This window comes from Salvelinus alpinus, chromosome 10 (assembly GCF_045679555.1).
Source record: "Salvelinus alpinus chromosome 10, SLU_Salpinus.1, whole genome shotgun sequence".
NCBI classification, from domain to species: domain Eukaryota; kingdom Metazoa; phylum Chordata; class Actinopteri; order Salmoniformes; family Salmonidae; genus Salvelinus; species Salvelinus alpinus.
The window spans coordinates 36,062,652-36,086,376 of NC_092095.1; the positions used below are offsets into that span (position 1 = coordinate 36,062,652).

General features: G+C 44.2%; 1 protein-coding gene across 1 annotated transcript in view; it reads right to left on the reverse strand.

The window, feature by feature from the left end:
- The window catches only part of lmbr1 (limb development membrane protein 1), a 56,350-nt gene that overhangs the window by 32,385 nt on the left and 240 nt on the right, over window positions 1-23,725 (reverse strand). The window contains exons 2-8 of the mRNA XM_071329127.1: window positions 16,519-16,591; window positions 15,387-15,426; window positions 13,858-13,997; window positions 12,738-12,841; window positions 884-1,010; window positions 608-676; window positions 253-317 (exon numbers count right to left, since the gene is read on the reverse strand). Coding sequence (XP_071185228.1) covers window positions 253-317; window positions 608-676; window positions 884-1,010; window positions 12,738-12,841; window positions 13,858-13,997; window positions 15,387-15,426; window positions 16,519-16,591 — 618 coding nt within the window. The remainder of the gene's footprint in view (window positions 1-252; window positions 318-607; window positions 677-883; window positions 1,011-12,737; window positions 12,842-13,857; window positions 13,998-15,386; window positions 15,427-16,518; window positions 16,592-23,725) is intronic.

The following is a 23,725-nucleotide window of genomic DNA, read 5'->3' on the forward strand; positions in this document are numbered from 1 at the left end:
AGCTCACTCGTGTTGTATTACAGTACACATTAATACATGAAGCAGTGTATTCCCCAAAATCTGAAGTAGCCAGCGTAATGAAAAAAGTAGCCAGGTAGGGGGGGGAAGAAATGTATCTGCTGCCACCCAATTTGTTGAAGTCAATTAGGTAGCCAGTCGTAAGGGTTAGACTGCCAGCTATTTGGCTGGCATCTGACACTTATAAAACCGATTAAGAGATTTTAGAGATAGTGAATGGAAATTACTACTCACGGTTGGTTTGACTAGTAACTGGCCCATGACTGTGAACATCCTGGACAGGCCCACAGGAGTACACACTGGGTACGAAGCAAGTTACAAGAGGTGAGACACAACCAAAACACTTCTAGGACATAAGGGACTGAGGGATGATTACAGAAATGTTATTTTAGTCCAAGCGATGTGTGATCCCCAACCAACCACCACACAATTTTTCCTAAAAGCATGAAGCTTGGTACACTTTGGGGACCTATTCAAAAAGTGTTACATGAACTTGCCGCACATCAATCGTCAACTGAGATTACATTCCGTTTGAAATGTGCACATATCCCATTGAATGTGCTCTTTACGACCCAACTCCAATACTCACTCAGGAGGAGCAGTCCCCCCATCAGAGAGATACAGGAGTAGAGGTACGGTAAGTAGAACTCCCAGAGATCTGAAGGAAAGGAGAGGAAATATTATCCAGAGCTGAACAAACACATTAAACCACAGCTAGAAAAATAGAGACCGGCAGCGTTCCCAAATTCCCTAGGTAGGGCACTACCTTCGACCAGGGCTCATAGAGGTCTTGGTCCAAAGTAGTGCACTGTTGGAGGGAATAGGGTGCCATCTGAGACACACGCCAGAATCCCCATAGCCTTACCATAGAGTGACTCCATACTGGCTGCGTCATTGTCGATGAGCGCGGACGCCACCCAGACTATTCCTAGGATGAGCAGTCCGAGGAGGAAGAGCATCACAAAGGTCTCTAGAACCCGTGACTTAATGCCCTGCGAAGAAAAACACACAGACGGAGGGGAGAGAGACGGGATGAACAAAAAGAGCCAAGTCGCTATTTTTATTCATAACAAGCTGGGATTTTTCCCCAGTTCTCCCGAGGCCATTCGCGTTGCAAGGAAGGTACGGCAAAACAAATGATGCCCTATTCCCTACGTAGTGCACTACTTTGGACCACAGCCCTATGGTAAATAAGTAGGTAGCCTTGTCCGAGCCGAAACGGCCCATAGGGCAGTAGCCCATCTACTGTTTCTGGACAGGACGCTAGTCTATTGCATGGAATTACCCTGAACCCTTCTCCTGAACGCTGAGCACCAAGCAGAGGCATCAGGTCCCATTTTGAGTCTTTTGTAGGACTCGACTCAAACCCCCCAAAAAGTTCCAATCTCAGGGAGGACACTAACCACAAGACCACTGAGCTGATACGGGCCCTGGCCAAAAGAACTGGGAATAGAATGCCATTTGGGATGCAATCCTGGTTCACAGAGGGAAACCTTGCAGACGCCGTCTCCGGCAGTCTCCAGGACAACCAGTACTGCTGCATTTTCACCTCCATATAGTACTACAGTATTTTGATTTGATATATTAGGATCCCTATTAGCGACGGGGCTAGTCTTACTGGGGACCGACACATGACGAAAAAGACAAAGACAAAATTACAATTGACATACATTTAAAAACATTAACGTGTCGTGTGTATGTTTGTGTGTGTGTACATTTATCAGTTACACATCCGTGTCAGTACAGACACAAGGTGGTCACATAGGGGAGAGGCTATGGTCAATAATATCAAAGGCTGTACTGACATCTAACAGTACAGCTCCCACAATCTTCTCATTATCAATTTATTTCAACCAATCACCAGTCATTTGTGTCAGTGCAGTGCATGTCGAGCGCCCTTCTCTATAAGCAGGCTGAAAGTCCGTTGTTCATTTGTTTACAGAGAAATAGCATTGTATTTGGTCAAACACCATTTGCTTGTCATTATTGATCGATACTCATTTTTTACACCTCTCCCACGCTAACTTCAGAAAATTCAAAATTACACAAGGCTTTTCTTTCGTTTTTTGTTTTATGCACCAAATTCGATGACTCACTGTTCGTTGTTGGCATATCCTGCCTAAGTTTGCCCGCTTTGCCAATGAAGTAATCATTAAATAGTAATTGGACATTCAGCCAGTCAGAGGTGCAGCCAGACTTATTAGCCACTCCCTTTGCCGCTATCTCTTTCAACAATACAGCTTCTCAATTCCTCATCAATCCACGGAGCCTCAACAGTTCTAACAGTCCGTTTCTAAACAGGTGCATGTTTATCAACAACTGGAAGAAGCAATTTCATAAATTCATAAAGTGCAGCGTCTGGATGCTCCTTATTAATCACATTAGACCAACAAATATTTTTGACATCATCCACATAAGAGTCTTTAAAATCTTTAGTATGATCACTTATACACTATTTTAGGCCCAGTTTTTTGTTGTTGGAATTGTGGCTTTCCTGGATATAGCAACTATATTGTGATCACTGCATCCAATGGGTACGGACACAGCTTCAGAACAAAGTTCTACAGCATTAGTAAAAATGTGATTGATACACGTGGATGATCAAGTTCCTGTAGTGTTTGTAAACACCCTGGTAGGTTGATTAATAACCTGAAGCAGATTGCAGGCACCGGTTACAGTGAGAAGCTTCCTCTTGAGTGGGCAGCTTGACGAAAACCCGTCAATATTCAGGGCCCCAAGAAAGAAGTGTTCTCTGTTTCCATCACATACACTGTCAAGCATGTATACCTTCTCTATAAAATCACCCGCAATAATCTCACGCTCTCATATTAAAAACGCCATTGTTTTACATTCGTGCTACGTCCCAAACGGCACCCTATTCCCTATGTAGTACGCTACTTTTAACCAGACCTTATAGGGGCCTGGTCAAAAGTAGAGCACCGTGTAGGGAATAGGGTGCCGTTTTGCAACGCAGCCTCAGTTCCAGATTGCAGCCCCACGCTTACTTAACTGATCCCGGTGAAGTCCACGTTAAAGCACCTTTTCTAACAGTATATTGGGCCTATAAAAAGGGTCTAACCAGACTCCCAGCCGGGGCTCGGAGCAGACTGGAGGTTAAAACATAAAAACGAGCTGAAGTGAAGCCTCACTACTGTCTGTAGATTAAGAGCAGGCCTCCCGTTACATCTGGGGGCGATTAGGGGGGCTCTTAACGCGCCCATTGCCCGGCGGGGTAATTTGGGTTTTCCGGGTCACAGACCGCTGAGTGGTTAATAAAGTCCTCTCTACCTGTTCAAACAGAGTCCACCCCCCCGTGCCCCGCCGGTGGAGGTGGACAGGCTCTGTCTGTGTCCCAAATGGCCCCCTATTTCCTGTATTGTGCACTGCTTTTGACCAAGGCCCATATGGCTCTGGTCAAAACGAGTGTACTATAAAGGAGTAGGGTGCCATTTGGGACACACCCTCTGCCTACAACACTGTAGAGGAGATACCGTCTGGCACTTACAGGAATAGGCTGCAAAGAATGACTTACACATGGCTTGCGGATAGCCTCAAATTGGGCATCTAATCAATTTGTTACTAGGTAGCTGATGATGTGCTAACTGATGTGCGGCGTATTTATGATCAGGTACTATACATAGTGCAGTGATCCTCTGTTTGAAGGCATCCTTTCATGTCACGTAACAGTTGTTGATCCCCTGTCTGAACTCTAAGGTTACCTATGACCATCGTCACTAGTACCACTGTCTTCCCAACCATTCTGATAATCAAATCACGTTCGGCAAACGTGTCTCATCCACACAGCTGTCAAATCTACATCCGCGTCACAAATGGCACCCTGTTCCCTATATAGTGCACTACTTTGGAGCCCTGGTCAAATGCAGTGCGCCATATAGGGAATAGGGTGCTGTTTGGGACACACCCTAGACTTCTCATTTTCTCTACCTCACAGCATCATGTAGGCTCGATGGAAGGGACACGTGTAGAATTTTCTAGCACAGTGTCGAGTTGAGTCTAGAGCGCCCCAGTGTGGCCACGTCTGATACAGCCGCAACTCCGCAGGTACAGCAGGCCGCCCCCAGTCTCTAATGTGCGTCACAAATTACACCCTATTCTCCATTTACCATCCGGGCCCTGGTAAAAAAAAAAAAAAAAAAAAGTAGTACACTACATAGTGAATAGGGTGCCATTTTAGACGCAACATAATTCCCCCGGTAGCCGTTATAAAACTCTATCTAGAGAAGCATCTCATGTTCAAGATATGGAAAGGTCTAAAATGGTATAATGACAGGCCCTTCATCTGACCTGCTCACTGAAACCCTCGAGTGAAAACCTCGAGTGAAAACCTCGAGTGAAAACCTCGAGTGAAAACCTCGAGTGAAAACCTCGAGTGAAAACCTCGAGTGAAAACCTCGAGTGAAAACCTCTAGTGAAAACCTCTAGTGAAAACCTCTAGTGAAAACCTCTACCCTCCCATGTGCTCAGTTCTTCCTACTGGACATAGGCTACATAACTACTGTGATGCTGACTGCAGTCTAGCAGCTCGTCAGACCTGAACTGGCCAGTGGGGAGATCTCAACGCCGAAGAAGAGGAGATGAGAGAGAAAGAAGGGGAGGGAGATATAGATAGACGGGGGAGAAGGAGGAGAGAGAAAAGAACAAGAACGTCTGCGAGCATCTCGTCCCCAGAGGTGAGAGGTGAGAGAGGAATGCTCTCAGAGACTTCTGTCACGTCCCACACGCGCTCTCTTAAGGAGGCCATGGGACGGATAGGACCGTGCACGGGCCTGCTACAGGAGGCGGCTCCGCTCAGGTGCCTCGGTCCACCTTAACCAGCAGCCCATGCCATGCTGAAGGTGTATCTCCTCTAGGCTGGGCATCTCAATCATTTATAAGCCTAAAATCATTACCCATTCAGATCATTTAGGGCAAAGGCAATGCCTGTCACCTCCCCGAATGTTATTCCTGGTTTCAGGCGTATTGGAGGGCCAAGTGGAGTGTCAGAGAAAAGGTTGACCAAGTGTTGGGAAAACGGAGGGTCTAAATTGCAAGCCCCTGAATTAATCCCTTATCACATGACATATTGCATTACTTATACTCTGCATTGTCCTTGTTTCTCTTTCATAAATTAGCGTCGATTTTATTCTTAAATAGATATCTTTTTTCATTGCGATTGTAAGCAATGCAGACAGTTGCCACAATCATCGAAACGTGGGAAACGTAGACAACGCTTGTTTAAAAACAGGCAAATCAAATCCCCCCTGGTCTCGTCGCAGCGACTGTCTCCCGGGAAAAAGAAAGGGAGAAACAAGGAAAAGGATCTGCGCCATCCAGAGCCGAGCGCCATCCAGAGCCGAGAGTTTCTATTCTTGCCATTCTAAAATGTGTACACCACCTCTATATATAGCAGCTCTGAAATATTCAGCATCCCCCCCCCGACCCTCACACCGCCCTGCCGCCGAGCGTGGGGCTAGCTGCCTGCTCTGCCTAGTGCAGCTCCACTGGAATACCAGGGAATCAGAGACTTCAAAGAAATGTGTGTGAGACACTGCACTGTGTGTGTGCTCACCCAGACCCATCCACAAGAGCCATCCCAAACCACCAGCAACCCAGGGGATACTGAATCAGAGGTCTTCACGGGTCCACCGCAACTCAAAAACCTGAGACCCGACCCGAGCTCCGAACAGGTTCGAGTTCAAACGGGTCCTCGGATCTATGCAACTACAGCTGATATACCTGAGTGGACCAGACCACAGCTCTGCATAAAGCCTATTGCTTTTAGGTTAATAAGGGGACGTTGTTGACTTATATTAAGCATAGCCTACTACACATTAACCTGAATAACTTAGCTGACAACGAATAAATCAAATTGGCGCACTGTTATCGGGTCCGTTCGGGTTTGTGTAGGAAATCGAGGGGTCCAGTTCTGGTTGGATCCAACTTTTTGGACCTGTGAAGACCTCTAAAGAGAATCACTGGATGCCTTAATACCAAAACTGAACATCCTCTTACTCCGTAGGATCAGAAATGACATATCTGGATACTGCAATGTACAGCACAATGGCTACATGCATCCCTGTAACATGTCCTTGGAGAAGCATAGCTAGGAAGTGTCTGTGTCCCAAATGGCACCCTAATTCCCTATTGAGTGCACTACTTTGGGGGTCAGGTCAAAAGCAATCCACTATATAGGGAACAGGGTGCCATTCGGGACGCAGACACACTGTGTTTCATCAAATAGAGAGCCAGTTCTCTGGGAGCTGAATGTCATTGTGCCATGGTGTGCTATTCCCTCCACTTCCCCAGGGCAGAGAAAGGCAGAGAGAAGAGAGAGAGAGAGAAAGACAGAGACAGAGAGAGAAAGAGAGAGGAAAGAGAGAAGGGATAGGAGATGGTACAGAGAGAGGGAGAAAACGGGGAGTGAGGTAGAAAACGGTGAGTGAAGGAGAAAAAGGAGAAAAAAAAGGGCAGGGCACCGCTGCAGAGAGACAGAGAGAGGGGGACAGGAGAATAAGGAAAGAGGAGAGGGACTACAGTAAATCTCACAAGGATAGAATAAAGAGGATTCATAGGGAACGCGGAGAGCCACAGAGAGAGAGACTGATAAGAGAGGAGCTTCCTTCCAGCCCACCCATTAATCTGCAGCGGGTCAGCACAGCGGCAGAGATCATCCCACTGCCCATCACTCCTCTTCCTGACAGGACCGTGTGGGGATGGAGGGAGGGAGCCGACACCCATTCCACCACTCCCAGCCAGTCCACCTCTCTACCTCTGCCGCGCCAGATGCCAAGGGCCCTTATTAGTGTACCCTTCAGCCCCGGCCTTCAGCTCTGGCCGTGTCAGAGACAGAAAACAGAGAGGGAGCCGCTGGACTGGAGAGCCTCCCCCTGTAAAGCCGTCGCAAACTAAAACTTCTAAAGACACGGCAGTAGGCGCATGGGAAACCGTTTGCTTCACGTTGTAGCTCGATCGTTTGTTTTCCCCCTACAGTGACTCCATCTTGTTGTCATTACCAAGAGGTGTCAGGCTGATAAGTGTCCAAAGAATAAATTACTGTCACCTGGGTTTTGTCAAGACAAGAGGACGGTTATATCGACGAGCACAGAGTGGCTCAATAGAGAAGGCCTGCCAACAAGCAACCTCAATAACATAACTGAAAATCATCCTTAAATCGTGAATACAACTCTTTTCCCCTTGACAAAATCCAGGATCAAACCAATGAATGAATTTCTTGTGACCCAAGTAAATAAATAACATTAGATGTGAATCTCAGCCTTGTATGTCAAGCACTATAATTTTAGACATAAATGTGTAATACCCCAAAACACTACACCAGCTAGCTATAAAATAAACAGACAATTTCATCCAACAATTCAAACGCAGTCCCTCTCTAGGAACTGATCGTTTTGTTTGAAAGACAGAGAGGAGAAAAAGAAAACCCTGAACAGTGCGCTTTTCAAATGCTCTGCTCAAGCCAATATGTTGCCATGGCGACAGACATTGTAAAGGAGGGGCTTTTCGCAAGACATTCTGACCTTAAAGGAAGGTACGTAAACATCACTTGCTAGAGCGAAGGCCTGGGAAAAATGTCTACATGTGCAGGGAGATTTGAAATAAATATCCAAGCTCCATTGTGAAGCACCAACAAAGAAGAGTATCTTAGTAACTAGCACAAGGCGGTTTGCCTTCGCAATAAAACACACTTTTAAAAAAAAATCACAGGCTTTAGCCTTAAGATTGATGAGGAGCTTCTTTAAGCAACAGATGAAAACTGCTGGCCCATAGCTGGGACAATCTCTCGGTCAGACTAAGTCTGTGTCCCAAATCGTCACAGCCCTACTATATGGTGCACTAATTTTGAACGTAACCTAAGTCGGCGTGGTCCATCATACAAATATTGACCGACCATCATAACAACGCTATCTACTGGTGGTGCATACTAGGGCTTGTAACCGGTTCAGGGAACAGAACCGAACAATTACGTTTTTCGAGGAACAGAATCCGAACCGGGAACGAAAGTGATCTACACTGTTCCAGAACAGAACCGTTATTTTAAAAGCATGGGAAGCAGTTAATAACGTTATTTTACAATGTGCCTATGCAAAGCCCTCACTCAGTCACTCAGAAACGTATTCCAGTGTCTGCCTGCCAGCTGAAAACATTTGCCAGTGTTTGTGAGCGTGTGTGTAGGCAACCTGCCCCTCCAAAGCGTGCAACCGACTGACATTACAAGCGTTATTCAGGCATTTTTAGGGAGAGATTTTACAGATACTATAGTTCTCACGTTTCACATTGGGTTAATTAAGTACAAACAGGTAAGATGTGTTTTTAATTCTGGTGCCGCTCTGCGCACACTCAAGCTTGTTAACTAGCTAGCTCTGGTCCAACGTTAAGCCGACTCTCGGAAGTTCAAAGACATTCAAAGCCGGTCACGGCTAAAAGGGATCGAGGATTTACTTTTTGTAGCAGGTTTAGGAGAACTTAGGCAACAGCTTAGGAGAATTAACTTGGCAGATAAGGAGAATTTTGTTAAGGTTAGGAAAAGCGTTAGGGTTAACAAAAAATAAACTTCACAAAAGCTGGATCTCTTCTATACATGACCATATAAGCCGCTCCTCCGTAGGAAAAATTATGTGGTCCTAATTCAGATAACGCATGTCATACTGTAACAAGATGCCCAGCGCTACTAGCTAAACCTCCTCCCTTCACCTGGTCTCCCCACCCAAAACATTTCAGCCAAATCTCGCATCCTACACTTGTCTGATCATCTTGTATGTAAACAACTATAGCTTGCTTGCTCCATATTAAGCTGCTCTATCCGCACTGATTGGCGAAGGAATTTAATGTTGAGTTAATGTCTTTTTTCCCCTCTTCGATATCAGAGGTTTAAAAAGGAACAAAGCAACGATAAACCTGTACTTTTTTGGGTTCGAACCGGTTCAGGACTTTATATTGCAGGTCGGAATAGAGGAACAAAACATATATTTCTTTTAATGGTTCTGTTTAGGGCTGTTGCGGTGACCGTATTACCGCCACACCGGAGGTCACTAGTCATGAAGGCAGTCAAATTCCATGTGACCGTTTAGTCACGGTAATTATGCTTCTCCAAGCTTTGATGCTGCTGATGGTCATTAGTATCCTACCAAACGTGGTACTCAGAACTCTATTGTACTTCTAAGCACTGACACCAATGCAAACGAATCAAACACTTAATGAGAGCCCATGAGCTCATGTTGCACAACATTTCTATAGGCTATACAATCGCGCGAGAAAACAGAGTGATGGCCTCTACTAAAAAGAGGAGGATCCCATCAGCTTTCTATAGGCTATTCCTACTATATTTATTTCCCAACTTTCCTAATTTTAAGCACATTGTTTATCTTTACAACAGGAGTATAGCCAACCTGGCTGGCATGAAAATGAACCACGGGAAAAGCATCCTCCATTCGCTATTTAAGCCCATAGATGACATGTATTTTTTCCCGCTGCTCCTGCTTCGAGACAGGTGCATGAAAATGGTCCATTCTAAATCAAAACAAATTTCACACATATTATTTAGTATATGTAAAGACAAGATTCAATCAAGAATAGTCTGATGGGTGACAATATTAGCCTATCACTTATATATTTAGATTACCTATTTAGTAGTGATACAAACCTTATCAAAAACATATAGGCCTATGGGCCCAGCATTTTTTCTAATCATAGTCGCACACCTCATGTAGCCTAGCCCATAGGCCTATATATTTTGATAAGATAACTAAAGTGGCCAAATATCTTAAAAATTAAGCACATTAAGCCACTTTACAAGGGGTTTAGAGCCTAACTGGCATACTTAAGCGTGAGTTTCAAGATTGGGGGAAAAAAATGTTCATCATAAAAATGCACCTTCATAATAAAAGCATGACATGCATAATTTGCGGTCACTTTTGATAAATAGTGTTTTCCCGCTAATGGAACAATTGCGCTTATAGCCTACTGCCGTGTGTGCATTGCGGCGCTTACATTGTGAAGAAATGGCCTAATAGTTTATCATCAACATTTAAAGCAAAATGTTCTGTTCTGACAAAAAGTAAATGTGGACAGTTCTTCCAATATCTTCAATGTGCACCTCGAAATTGGATCAGGACGCGTCCAGTTGCGTCCCCGATGTGTCTATCTTCACTTGCAGCCTGTGAGAAAGACCTGCTCACGTGATGGAGAACCATGTGAGTGAGAGGTGCTTAGGAACACGCTCAACACAGAATAGCCACCTGTGCGCACTCCCTCAAATCGTTTGGAGAAAATATCGATATTTTATTCAGCTTTGTTCAATTGTATTCTTCATACTATTAAACAATGCCACGGAATTCTAAGCAAATCTTGTCTGCTAAATGAACTAGTGTAGCCCACAGCCATAGTCAGATCAGGACCTAACATAAGAACAACTTAGAGTATGCTATTCTGTTCTTCTGAAATAGACATTTTCTTCATATCATGCTTCTTTAGACCAGTCTAAAATAAAACAGATTTATTGTGAAGGTGTAGGCTATATTACATGGATTTATTTGACGTTTTTTTAAATGTAGATGTTCCAAAGGTCTGCGTCAGTGGCTTGTAGGTGTAGGAGCAAGGAGATGCTAAATGTGTTTATGTTAATTAACGGTCATGAGGCGACAGCTATTTGCTTGACAATCACCTGCTGACGAAATTTCGTGACCGCCACAGCCCCAGTTCTGTTCAGAATAAAACGATTGGAAAATGATTTAAGTTCCAACCCCTGGTGCATACACAACAGTCCCTTTGCATTCCACGCCAGAGGGATCATTGACCAAAAGATAATGTTGTTAATATCTTCAACAACAACAAAAAAATTACATCATATGCGGGAATCATAGCCAAAATGTGAAGGGGGGGGGAAAACGGTTTGATTTAAAGCCTAAATGATCTGGCCCTTCATCACAAAATAGAGCTGGTCTAATATCTCTTTATAAGCGTGAGGTGATAACGAGTTGGCACACGGGCTGCATCGTAAATGGGTTTCTTGAGCCAAAACGCTCAACTGTAAGATGACATCTCAAAATCTGCCACTTCTCTGCAATGAATTTAAAAAGCATTTTGCAACCATTAGTAATTAATAATTGCAGGTAAGATTTGAGAGAGTCCGTCCGAGAGAGTAAGAGAGGTAATATGGTTAGTATTGGGTATTTCATGTTGCTGAATAAAGTTAGTTCATACCCACATTTTGACGGTAAGTCAATCCGATTCATCCACAATTTAGACAATTTGAAAGACTGTTAAATCACCCGGGCAGCAGAACCTCTGAAGAGTGAGCTAATAAATTTTTAAAAAGCTGAGATTTCGATCTCGGTTCAACTCTGAGAACTTTAGTGCCCTCATCAAAACTAAAACAAAGCCACGCGAAAAGCCTGACTTAAACCGTTACCAGTTCAATTCGTCGTTCACTTCATTTCCGCAGTCAAAGGGACTTTTCAGTGGCGTAACATTACGGCCACATAAACCCCTGAGATGTAATACTCTTATCGGGAGAGGGCTAATATCACATTATAAAAACTGAAATCCGGCTTTCATGTCATCCTGTGGCCGGTTTGTTGAGTGACTCAGCGGGGTGCTTTATTTGGCCAAATGAGAGCAGTTGGGTCCCAGCCCTTTCCTCTGTTCACACACACAATATACCTGGATGTGTAGCCAACATTAAGCAGTGCTTCCTCTCAGAAAACGTATGGACGATCAGTAGCGAGAAACAGTCACAGAAGTTCAAAATGAAAGAGTACAAAACCATAAAGTGGCAGAGGCCGGTGTGTTCCACTTCCTAGCCATCGTGGACTTTATTACAAGAAATCCAACCAAAACAAATTAACAGCCGGGCCCCAAACAAACGGGGCCGTAAACTACAGTAAGAGACAAATTTTTATGTAAGTTTGCCAGGAGGGACATAAACCAGAGGGGTTTCAAACTGTGACATAGAATAGAGGTGCTTTAAAAGTAAATCTTCCCCCCCCCTTTTTGGGCTCTATTGTGCTGTCATGTTGTTCCGTCTTTATGGACTCGCAGAACACGGGCCTCTGACCTTTTTTTTCGGGGTAATTAATTAAAACGAGGAAGTTCGAGGAGCCTTACAACTCGATTATTAGGCTGTCCTTTTGAAGTTTTATTTTAGGGCGGAGGAGGGAGGCCGAATCAGGCCCTAAATCACGGGGGCCGATGTTCGTGGTGTTGAACTGTTTGCAGCGTCTGGCTTATTGGAACGGCTTGTCAGGATGTGGCGGCCGCCGAAGACCAGATTGTCGCCGTTTCATGGTTAATGAGGTTTTTGCGGCCGCAGTTACGGTCAACCGATGAGAGTCAGAGAAAGAGTAATGACCAGGCACCTGCTGCTGCCACTAGACATCCTCTCAAATCAGACAGACAGAGACAGACAGAATGTAAACAGGAATTGATAGAGATTCTTAAACAATGAAAGGCAGGCAAACAGAATAATCTACTCTGCAACCTGCTTATGCCAGTCAACTCAACAGCCATTGGTCACAATCAATAGGATTAATGACCGATGAAAACGGTGCAGTTTAGATAAGGCACAGCGGACAATTTCAAACAGTTGTGTGACAACAATGGAGAAATCAATCACAAAAGATTAAGAGTTCATCAATACTACAAGAGCATGTTAAAACCAAAATACACAGGTTTTAGCAGGTTGTTAGCAACCGTGCATTTTGTACCTTTTTTGATCCAGCAAATCCCTCGGACTCGAGAAAGAAATAGGCGAAGGGCATCAGGACGAAGAGGCAGAGATTGGAGAAGAGCGACACCAGATTCCACAGGCCTGTATGGGCAACATTTGATCTACTTAACAATCAGTCTTTCAAGATTGTCACCAAGCCAAATACAACATGACAGAAATCACAACTTACAATAAAACACCTCCTCCTCAGACCTCGGCTGCATCCTAAATGCCACCCTATTCTCCACAGTGCATTACTTTTGACCAGGGCCTATAAGGCTCTGGTCAAAAGTTGTGCACTATGTAGTGCAATATATAGGGAATAGGGCGCCATTTGGGACACATCTCTTGAGTCATGAGAAAGAGTTGCTTTGGATAGATAGAAAGCACTGCTGCGTCCACTGGCCACAATCCATTCCTGCAGTCATCTGCTAAACCGTGGACTCTGATGACCCCTTGTGGCTGGAAATCAAGATGTTTTTACTACCCTGGTCTTGTGGAGCTACGGGTGTGCAGACCTTTGTTCTAGGAAAGAACTAATCACACCTGTTTCAGCTAATGATATGTTAATGACTTGAGTCAGGTGTGTAGAATGTGGCACCCTGCAGGCCACCGGGACTGTGGTTGGTGACTATTGCCGTTGGGATCATGTTTTAGGCAAACTTTGCAGTCATGCACAACTATACATCAAGTCTTGACTAATGTAACCTTCTCTGATAGACCACCAGGTTCTGTCCAAAATGGCACCATATTCCCTTTGAAGTGCACTTATTTTGATGAGGGCCCATAGGGCTCTGGTCAAAAGTAGTGTACTTAACAGGGAATAGTGTGTCATTTAGGACATATTCCCACCAGTTTCTGTGGGAACAGATCTTTGTGACACGATGTATAAAAGGAGCGATTCTGTTATGTTACATGTGGTTAAGTGAGCGAAAAGCACTCAAAACAAGGAAGTCAATCCACATTGAACCTCCGTCCTAAATGGCACCCTATTCCCTACACAGTGCAATACTTTTGACCAGAACCCTATGGGCCCGGGTCAAAAGTAGTGTACTATATTGGGTGCCATTTGGGACGCACCCAAAATAATAGAATTCAATGTGAATGACAGTACTGACCATGGATGAGGGAGCCATTGAGCCACTGAATGTAGTAGTTTCTGGGGAAGGAGAGCAGGATCTCATTGCTGATGATTGAGAAAGGCAGGAGGAGAACAGCCCCACCCGACATGGCCAGGGTGAAGGTGCACATGTACAGTCTGTGGGGAGGAGCCTCACACACACACACAGAGAGAGAGACCGCGAATGAGAGGAATTAGTAAGAAAGTCTACAGTTTGCTGTGGAATCAGTTTTGTTAAAAATAGAATCCTTACTTGCTTTACCAATTTTCATATATACCCATTGATTCTTGAAGAATATAACTCATGAGTTATGTTTGTTTTACGCCAATGTTTGTAAACAACGTAAACAAACACTGTACAGCCTCAAAACATGGTTAAAACTATAAAACTTGTTTGTAATTAAGAATTCTAGCTTTAAGGAATTGTTAAATGACATGTATCGTAGTATTTATTCATATAAAAATGTCAGTGTCACAGCTCTACACATCAGCATTCAAATACATACAATGGCGACATTCATGCAGCAGGCTATGAATCATTTGACAAAATTGTATTACTCAAGTATAACTGTAGGCCGGCCAACTGCCATTTAAGGATTAGTGTTAGATTACACGTCGCATTAATAGAGAATCTGCCTGTATATACAGTGTGACAGGGATTAATAATAAGGGAATAAAGTTGTTGAGCGTCACAGGCAGCCTCCCAAATGGCACCCTATTCCCTATATAGTGCACTACTTTTGACCAGAGCCTTATGAGCCCTGGTCAAAAGTAGTGCACAACACTACATAGGGAATAGGGATCAATTTGGGACGCACAACAGTCGACAACTTAACTTAAAAACTAGTGGAGCAGATGGCCACTTCAGTATCTATGAGCTAAATGTCTCTCCACCCCTACAACCTGGCATCCCAGCAGAGCAGGGGCCTGGGCTGCAGCCTACACGTGGAGGTTGCCAGATTCTGCTGCCCAGTGGACTACACTACACCATCTGCTCTGGTTCTCCGCGGGAAGCGGGCAAGGTCGCCACTTTGATATATGGCTCGAGAACCTAATTCATTTAAAATGTTACACCATTTACTTGGCTCAGCCATTTCCCCTTGCAATATCACCATCAGCTGGACCAAAGAGGACAAATGACAAATGGGCCGCAAACATATGGCCACATAAAGGCCATTGTTATTGCTTTATTACCAGAGTTGTGCTAGGCCCCGCGTGCAGCGGTGATGCAACGTGAGTGACAAGTCACATCAGCCATTCAAACCAAAAGAGGCTACGCTATTGTTTCTCCAAAACCTGACTGCCTGACCCTCAGCCGTTCCACATATCTGATCTATTCCAACATTAGCACACCTGATTCATCAAATCAGGACTTGCTGGTTAGTTGGCTAGTTGAATCAGGTGCAACTTGGGGAAAAAATTGAATATGTGGAATGGCTGAGGGTCACAGGGATCGGTTCAGGAAACACTGAGATCCTAAAAGTAAAGCTATTGCTCAACCGCTTTTTTGAAAGTAGTTCCACTCACGATATTCTGTTGACGACAGCATCTTCATCCTCCTGGTCATCTGAGGGAGGGGAAACCACTTAGTCACAGCAGGTACAGCAAGTGAACCCTACAGAGACAACCAAGGGGCCCCTCTTGGGACTACAAACCCCATGTTGCCCGGTTCAAATCCCAGATGGTACGACAATTAATGCATCAATGAAACTTAGGGAGTACCTTTTTCCTACGGTCCTAGTCTACGGGCCAGTACCAAACGGCTTAATATTCTCTATAAAGTGCACTGCTTTTGACCAGTGTCCACATGGCCTATGTAGGGAATAGGGTGCCATTTGGGATAGTTTAGCTACTGTACTGGGTGCAGTGAAAAGAACAACCTAGATTGTGTGGGCACAACAATCCCCAGAGGATGTTTGACGTGGTCTACTTTTAAAGGAGCTTCGAGAAACCAGGGCGACCTGGACATCCCACATTTGTCCAAGAACAACGGGTGTAGAACAGACTTCATGATGCCTCGTTAGAGTGATTCTTCATATAGTCCAACTTGCAGTTAGGCTGGCTATAGGACCATTTTCACGCATGATTATAGACCATCGGTCTATACCATCAACACACTTCAATGTGGGTGTGGGGGTCATTATTTGCATCGTATGGAACATAATATGAAAAGCCATATACTTTCATCTTGAGAGAATTCCTACCCGACGAATGAACATCAAAAGGGTGATTGCATTTGCTGGCCACTACTGGAAATGCATCGGAGGTTCGATCAAATGTACATGCATTTTCACCAGGTACAAGTCTCATAGTATAATATGCTGGGTTGGGGGATATGTCATTCTGTCAGTCAGACGCAGGTCAGCTCCTCGTTACTCATTTACCATGAGGTGTGTCTAATGTACGTTACATAGTCATATACAGTCCATATACAGTCCTTACACATGTGAGGGTCTATGTGCAAACACAGCATGAACAAAAGATAGAGCTTTGCAATATTTGCTGAAACAAATGGGACTGTGTGTGTGCAAGGTGTGCAAGTACCAGGCGTGTATGACATAGATTTTCTTTTTTTGATAGATGAGAAGTTGGTACCACCGCATGTTTTGGTATTTTAAGTACAATATTCACCATAAAAAAACAGAACATGACCACTAACCTGTTTTCCTCTTGTACCTGGTGATGATGCAATACGACACAATGTAGAGTACCGCAAACAGTAGGAAACAAATCTGAAAAGACAAACAAAACCGATTATGAACACTTAGAAAACTGCTGCAGGGTACATACATTATCAATGTTACAATATCTGGCATGACGTTGACGTGAACGCGAAGCACAATTCGACACATTTACTAGCCTCCCCTACAGACATGGGGCTCCATCCCAAATGGCTCCCTATTCCCTACTTAGTGCACTACTTTTGACCAGGGCCCATAGGGCTCCATTTCGGGAACCTGATATGGTACCATGACATTTACTATACTAATATAATAAACAGGCGACACGTGGTCTATGACAGCAAGTGTGCTAGGATATGCATCATTGGCATCATGTGCCGTATACATGGAGTAAATTCCTTAGGACAGCTATGACTGATGGAAGTTGGGATGGTTACCTGGATGAATACCAGTCATGCATGTAGCCTTCATCAGGTTACAGACAGACAACCCCCCGAAAGGCCTCTCTCAAGTCTAGGTAATTCACTCATACAGGGAACGAATAGCCTGGGTGGGAGGGTGCCGACACCGGTGCTGCCCATTACTCAACAGCACCCTGCCTTGTTTAATGAACACATGCCCAGTCTACGTCTCAGAGTAGGAGCGCTGATGTCGGATCAGGTCCCCCCTGCCCGCGTGATCTTATTCATGATGATCCAAAAGTTGAAACTGATCCTAGGTCAGTGCTCCTAGTCTGAGACACTTTATGAATCAGGTTACAGGCCACACCACATCCAAAGCAAATTGTGTAAACAGAATAGTGTTGAAGGCAGATCTTACTTCACATAAACTGTTCATGTAAAAAGGCCCCAACACTGGGTTAAACTATAAGTGATCATAGTTTGACACGAGATAGGCCAACAATTCCAATTTGAACTAACGCCACAAACTAGGCTAATTAATGAATTAGTCTACATGCAGCATGATCTGGAATTAGGCGTTCTAACAACGACTGAATGAATTTTTCAGAGTGCCATTCCCAAACCCTGGTCCTCAGAGACCCAGCATTGACAGAAATATCCCACATTCCCCTTCAGACAGTGGGACAGACAGCAACTAGGCCTAATGTTAGAATCATCCTCGTCCGCAGCAGCGGCACGATCAGCAACATCTCCCGTCTCTACATTACACAACACATGAGACGACAAGAGTCAGCAAGAGTGCAGGCAGCCAAGACACATTCAACCTGGATAAAGTACACATAGACAAAGAATGGCTCAAAAAAAATATATAATAATACATATACACAGACACATATATACAGACACACATACATACAAATATATTTAAACTCAGTTTGACAGTTCCTGACATTTAATCCTAGTAAGAATTCCCTGTTTTAGGTCAATTAAGATCACCACTTTATTTTAAGAATGTGAAATGTCAGAATAATAGTAGAGAGAATGATTTATTTCAGCTTTTATTTCTTTCATCACATTCCCAGTGGGTCAGAAGTTTACATACACTGAAATAGTATTTGGTAGCATTGCCTTTCAATTGTTTAACTTGGGTCAAAGGTTTTGGGTAGCCTTCCACAAGTTTCCAACAATAAATTGGGTGAATTATGGTCCATTCCTCCTGACACAGCTGTTGTAACTGAGTCAGGTTTGTAGGCCTCCTTGCTCGCACACGCTTTTTCTGAGGTCTTGGCTGCTTTCTTTTGATTTTCCCATGATGTCAAGCAAAGAGGCACTGAGTTTGAAGGTAGGACTTGAAATACATCCACAGGTACACCTCCAATTGACTCAAATAATGTCAATTAGCCTATCAGAAGCTCCCTTAAGCAATGACATAATTTTCTGGAATTTTCCAAGCTGTTTAAAGGCACAGTCAACTTAGTGTATGTAAACTTCTGACCTACTGGAATTGTGATACAGTGAATTATAAGTGAAATAATCTGTCTGTAAACAATTGTTGGAAATATTACTTGTGTCATGCACAAAGTAGATGTCCTAAACGACTTGCCAAAACTATAGTTGGTTAACAAGAATTTTTTGGAGTGGTTGAAAAACAAGTTTTAATGACTCCAACCTAAGTGTATGTAAACTTCCGACTTCAACTGTAAATTTGCAACACAAAAAACTGGTGGTTTACAGATTAACGGTCAACAATCTTAGTCCCTGACAATTCACAGCCCTATAATTTAAAAATAATGCAAGAAACTTCAACGGGTAAGTTCTCTGAACGGGGAGGGGGGGGGACTATCAGATTCACAGCATAATATAGGATGAAGATGGTATACTCCAAGCTGCAGCTCCATAGATGGCAGCATGTGTGCAAAACTGAAAGCACAAACCACCGCATTTAATCATGGCAAGGTGACCGGAAACATGACCAAATACAAACAGTGTAGCTATTCCCTTCGCAAGACAATCAAACAAGCTAAGCGTCAGTATAGAGACAAAGTAGAGTCGCAATTCAACGGCTCAAAACACGAGACGCACGTGGCAGGGTCTACAGTCAATCACAGATTACAAAAAGAAACCCAGCCCCGTCGCAGACACCGACGTCTTGCTCCCAGACAAATTAAACAACTTCTTTGCTCGCTTTGAGGACAATACAGTGCCACTGACACGGTCCGCTACCTGTGGGCTCTCCTTCACAGTGGCCAACGTGAATAAAACATTTAAACGTGTTAACCCTCGCAAGGCTGCTGGCCCAGATAGCATCCCTAGCCGCATCCTCAGAGCATGCGCAGACCAGCTGGCTGGTGTGTTTACGGACATATACAATCAATCCCGATCCCAGTCTGCTGTGCCCACATGCTTCAAGAGGGCCACCATTGTTCCTGTTCCCAAGAAAGCGAAGGTAAATGAGCTAAACGACTATCGCATCGTAGCACTCACTTCTGTCAAAATGAAGTGCTTTGAGAGACTAGTCAAGGATCATATCACCTCCACCCTACCTGATACCCTAGACCCACTCCAATTTGCCTACCACCCCAATAGGCCCAGAGACGACGCAATCGCAATGACACTGCCCTAACCCATCTGGACAAGTGGAATACCTATGTAAGAATGCTGTTCATTGACTACAGCTCAGCATTTAACACCATAGTACCCTCCAAACCCTTCATTAAGCTCGAGACCCTGGGTCTCGACCCCGCCCTGTGCAACTAGGTCCTGGACTGCCAGACGGGCCGACCCCAGGTGGTGAGGGTAGGAAACAACATCTCCACCCCGCTGATCGTCAACACAAGGGTGCGTTCTCAGCCCTCTCCTGTACTCCCTCTTCACCCATGACTAGGTGGCCATGCACGCCTCCAACTTAATCATCAAGTTTGCAGACGACACTCCAGTGGTAGGCTTGATTACCAACAACGACGAGACGGCCTACAGTGAGGAGGTGAGTGCACTCGGAGTGTGGTGTCAGTTAAATAACCTCACACTCAACGTCAACAAAACAAAGGAGATGATCGTGGACTTCAGGAAACAGCAGAGGGAGCACCCCCCTATCCACATCGACGGGACAGTAGTGGAGAAGGTGGAAAGTTTTAAGTTCCTCGGCATACACATCACGGACAAACTGAAATGGTCCACCCACACAGACAGCATGGTGAAGAAGGCGCAATAGCACCTCTTCAACCTCAGGAGGCTGAAGAAATTTGGCTTTCACCGAAAACACTCAAACTTTTACAGATGCACAATCGAGAGCATCCTGTCGGGCTGTATCACCGCCTGGTACGGCAACTGCGCCGCCCACAACCGTAAGGCTCTCCAGAGGGTAGCGAGGTCTGCACAACGCATCACCGGAGGCTAACTACCTGCCCTCCAGGACACCTACATCACCCGATGTCACAGGAAAGCCAAAAAGATCATGAAGGACAACAACCACCCGAGCCACTGCCTGTTCACCCCACTACCATCCAGAAGGCGAGGTCAGTACAGGTGCATCTCAAGGCCATCATTCTGTTAAACAGCCATCACTAACATTGAGTGGCTGCTGCCAACATACTGACTCAAATCTCTAGCCACTTTAATAATTAATAATTGGATGTAATAAATGTATCACTCGTCACTTTAAACAATGCCGCTTTATATAATGATTACATACCCTACATTACTCATCTCATATGTATATAGTGTACTCTATACCATCTACTGCATCTTGCCTATGCCGCACGGCCATCGCTCATCCATATATTAATTTGTGCATATTCTTATTCATCCCTTTACACTTGTGTGTATAAGGTTGTTGTGAAATTGTTAGATTACTTGTTAGATATTACTGCACTGTCGGAACTAGAAGCACAAGCATTTCGCGACAGTCGCGTTAACATCTGCTAACCATGTGTATGTGACCAATAAAATGTGATTTGATAGTACTTGTCAGACAGAGAACTTACAGTTTACTGTATACTGGTTGTTGGGGTGGGATTGGCGTGGGGTATATGGGTTCCGTGAACGGCTTTGACAATTTTATTGGATTCTTCACGTTTACTCAACAGTAAAAATAAGTTTGGTTCAAATCAGATGCTGGGTACTATATTTATTGAATATTATGTTTATCCTAAATATGTAAAGGGCCTATTTGGGTACAATCAATTAGCTTAATTTCTACAGAAATTAAATTTGAACAATGTTGCAGGAATGCTAATCTGTTTCTAACTACAGAATCGATTTCAGAACCATCTGAGATGGTGGGTGTCATGGCTTGGTGAAATGACATGGAAAGACTCTGAAGGTAGGGGGGCATTGAAGTGCCATCCTGCAGTTCATGTCATTATTACTTCACACATATCAATAACAAGCTCTGGTCTGTCTGGTGCAAGAAACCCTATACACCCTGGTTTAGCTGCAAATACACTTTAAAGTCATATTCACTTGAAAGTCAAACGTGTGACGCCAGTGACATAAGTAGGCTAAACAAGTTATAATGAGGACAGCGTTTCCGAAACTCGGCCCTGGGGACCCCAATGGGTTCCCGTTTTTTTTCTCTCGTTTTTCCCCCCCTAACACTACACAGCTGATTCACATAACCAACGCTTGATGATTAGTGGATTACTTGCATCAGCAGTGTAGTGCTAGGGCAACAACAAATATGTTGCATCTCCTGGGGTCCGCAGGACCGAGTTTGGGAAACCAAGTATTAATACATCCATAGGACAGCATAGTCAAGCAGTTTCAGTTTTACATAGTTAGAATATGAGAGAGATGAGAGCTTGAGTTGAACAACAACGTTACGCCCAAGAGAACAACATGTAAGAGGCAGCTCTATCAGAACCAGTTTAGTGTGTTGAACTGTTACTGTCCTAGCTATTAGCTAGCAAAATAATAATCCTAATGGATTAAGGCAAGCAATGTGGGAAGCTAATTGGATAGCCGCTACCATTATATTGAACAATGACTAGTTATTTAACTAGTTAACTAACTTAACCTCCATCGATAAGAGACAATACTGTGCAGCTGTATTCATCGACCTGGCCAAGGCTTTCGACTCTGTCAATCACCACATTCTTATCGGCAGACTCAACAGCCTTGGTTTCTCAAATGACTGCCTCACCTGGTTCACCAACTACTTCTCTGATAGAGTTCACTGTGTCAAATCGGAGGGCCTGTTGACCGGACCTCTGGCACTCTCTATGGGGGTGCCACAGGGTTCAATTCTCGGGCCGACTCTTTTCTCTGTATACATCAATGATGTCGCTCTTGCTGCTGGTGATTCTCTGATCCACATCTACGCAGACGATACCCCTCTGTATACTTCTGGCCCTTCTTTGGACACTGTGTTAGCTAACCTCCAGATGAGCTTCAATGCCATACAACTCTCCTTCCATGGCCTCCAACTGCTCTTAAATGCAAGTAAAACTAAATGCATGCTCTTCAACCGATCGCTACCAGCACCTGTCCTGACTTAGAATATGTGGACATCTACAAATACCTAGGTGTCTGGTTAGACTGTAAACTCTCCTTCCAGACTCACATTAAGCCTCTCCAATCCAAAATTAAATCTAGAATCGGCTTCCTATTTCACAACAAAGCATCCTTCACTCATGCTTCCAAACACACCATCGTAAAACTGACCATCCTACCAATCCTTGACTTCGCGATGTCATTTACAAAATAGCCTCCAACACTAATCAGCAAATTGGATGCAGTCTATCACAGTGCCATCCGTTTTGTCACCAAAGCCCCATATACTACCCACCACTGCGACCTGTATGCTCTCGTTGGCTGGCCCTCGCGTCATATTCGTCGCCAAACCCACTGGCTCCAGGTCATCAATAAGTCTTTGCTAGGTAAAGCCCCGCCTTATCTCAGTTCACTGGTCACCATAGCAGCACCCACCCGTAGCACACGCTCCAGCAGGTATATTTCACTGGTCTCCCCCAAAGCCAACTCCTCCTTTGGCACCCTTTCCTTCCAGTTCTCTGCTGCCAATGACTGGAACGAATTGCAAAAATCACTGAAGCTGGACTCACATCTCCCTCACTAACTTGAAGCACCAGCTGTCTGAGCAGCTCACAGATCACTGCACCTGTACATAGCCCATCTGTAAATAGCCCATCCAACTACCTCAGCCCCATACTGTTATTTATTTTATTTGCTCCTTTGCACCCCAATATCTCTATTTGCACATTCATCTTCTGCACATCTATCACGCCAGTGTTTAATTGCTAAATTGTAATTATTTTGCCACTGTGACCTATTTTATTTCCTTACCTCCCTTATCTTACCTCATTTGCACACACTGTCTATAGACTTTTTTTCTATTGTGTTATTGACTATGTTTTGTCTATTCCATGTGTAACTCTGTGTTGTTGTTTGTGTCGCATTGCTTTGCTTTATCTTGGCCAGGTCGCAGTTGTAAATGATAACTTGTTCTCAACTAGCCTACCTGGTTAAAAGGTTAAATAAAGGTTGAATTAAAAATAAATACAAATTAAACTTGGGAGATTTAACGTGGCTAACCATCGTTGTGGAGCTAAAATAAAAACGAGCTAACCAGCTAGCTAGTTAACTACTATTATACATTTTGAACGCAGTCAACAGTTTACATTCTGGGTAACCTTAGACTATTAGCACTGGTAGCTAGTTATGTGCAACTTGCTATCTAACAAGTCAACGTTAGCTTAGCTAGTTTTGACCTGTCAGCTGTAAGCAGCATCGCCACATATCAAACGTTAGCAAGTTAGCGAGACGAACT